The sequence below is a fragment of the Alligator sinensis genome, unplaced genomic scaffold, assembly GCF_000455745.1.
Source record: "Alligator sinensis unplaced genomic scaffold, ASM45574v1 scaffold722_1, whole genome shotgun sequence".
Classification (NCBI taxonomy): Eukaryota; Metazoa; Chordata; order Crocodylia; family Alligatoridae; genus Alligator; species Alligator sinensis.
Window position 1 is genome coordinate 789,879 of NW_005842345.1, and position 1,715 is coordinate 791,593.

General features: G+C 56.0%; 1 protein-coding gene across 1 annotated transcript in view; it reads left to right on the forward strand.

The window, feature by feature from the left end:
* The first annotated feature begins 1,134 nt into the window (after nt 1-1,134).
* BMP1 (bone morphogenetic protein 1) overlaps nt 1,135-1,715 on the forward strand; it is a 75,426-nt gene continuing 74,845 nt past the window's right edge. The window contains exon 1 of the mRNA XM_025210348.1: nt 1,135-1,370. Within this exon, the coding sequence (XP_025066133.1) occupies nt 1,135-1,370 (236 nt within the window). The remainder of the gene's footprint in view (nt 1,371-1,715) is intronic.

Below are 1,715 nucleotides of genomic sequence, written 5' to 3' on the forward strand. Positions count from 1 at the left end.
CAGGAAGTGTCATGGTAGTGGACAGGACAGGTCAGGGTGGGCGGAAGAACTGGCACCAGATTGGGGTCTCCCACCTTCAAGTGTCTGCTTTACCACGCTCATCAGTTGGACACAACACCGAGGCTTGTCCCCTAGATGTCTCCTAGTTCTCAGAAGGTCTGAAACGGTGTTCCTGAAAACCTCTGTGGATCTTTAGCAAAGGATTAAATAAGCCCCAGTTCCCAGCCTGATCACCCAGACAAGCCAGGAGGCATGTTTCAAAAATTAGTCTGAGTTGTGAGGGACCTTGTGTACACACCCAGAGCCTACCAGGACACCGAGTCAACCCATGCATTCCTCTGGGAGGTTTACCTGGTGGCCAGCAAAAACTTTTCCAAGTCCTGTGTGGGCACCAGGTCAATCCCAAATCATTAGGAGTTTTAATTCATTAGAGTTATGCCCCGCGTTGGCCTGTGCTACCCTGGCTGTCTTCACTTTCACTCTCACTTCACTGCCACCCCTCAGCATGTCTAGAGGCAGGTGCACGGACTCTTGATCTGACCCCTGAAAGGGGCTTTCCAGCACTGCACTGAATGCACCGATTCTGTCTGATCTCAGCAGCTATGTGGTCCCAGCTCTGGCGAGAAGCAAAACTTTGGGGCACCAGGTTAAGCCCCAGTCCTCTCTGTGGTGGGGAAGCCCTAGGTCAGACCCTTGGAGGTCGGTCAAGGGCAGGTGACTGGCTTTCTCCTCCCTGCCCTCCTGCCTGCGGCCCTCACCTCTGCTTGCAGGAGGGGCAGCTCTCACCCCCTCCCCTTCTGCCTGCAGTTCCCACATGGGGTCACAGGAGGGCAGCACTTGCAAGATTTAATTCTCCCATGCCCCTTTGGGCAGTCGCTCTCCTGTGTGTCCCCAGGAGGGTGACAACATGCAGGTTTTCCTCCCCTTTTACTTTTTTGGATACTTTTCTGCACCACTGACACCACTTTAGGGCCCTTTCCCTCCCTCACTCCAATGTCAGGAGCTCTAGCTGCAAAGAAGAGCCGTGGCCAGGCCACTGCAACGCCACCTGGGCAGGAACCCGAGCCCAGGGCCTTGATATCAGTGCTCACTGCTGCCCCACGCAGATCGAGGGATGTGACGGGTGCGCCTAGGATGGCTGGCGATCCAGAACGGCCAGTAGAGTTGAGCAAATTGCTTGGCGGGTATGGTGGCTACGACACGCATGACGACATTGAGACCGCCTCCGACCTGCTCTGGATGAGGTTAGTCTCGGACAGCTCCATCAACAAGGCCACAGCCAGCTTCTCTGTCACCTTCAAAGTTACCACAGAGGCGGCATCTCTGGGGGGCAAAGGGGCCCTTCATTGGGATCTTCTTTGGATCATGCGGTAGATGCTGTGCAGCAGGGGCTGGGCTTGCCCTGGTTGGGGGAGAAGCACAGAACAAGCCATCCCTGTGATGCCGCTGGCCTAGTGTGGTGCCTTGTGGGGAGCACAGATGGGAGCAAGCCCAGCAGAGGGGCTGCCCAGATTTGCAGCCATGTAACAGGCAGCTTCACGTCCTCAGGATGTCCTCTGCCAGGTAGCAGCTCTTTGCTGTCCAGTGCTTGGGGGGAACCCCTAGCAGCCCCACCACAACCTCCTGCTCTGTTCTGCTTTCATAGATTCATAGATGTTAGGGTCGGAAGGGACCTCAATAGATCATCGAGTCCGACCCCCTGCCTAGGCAGGAAA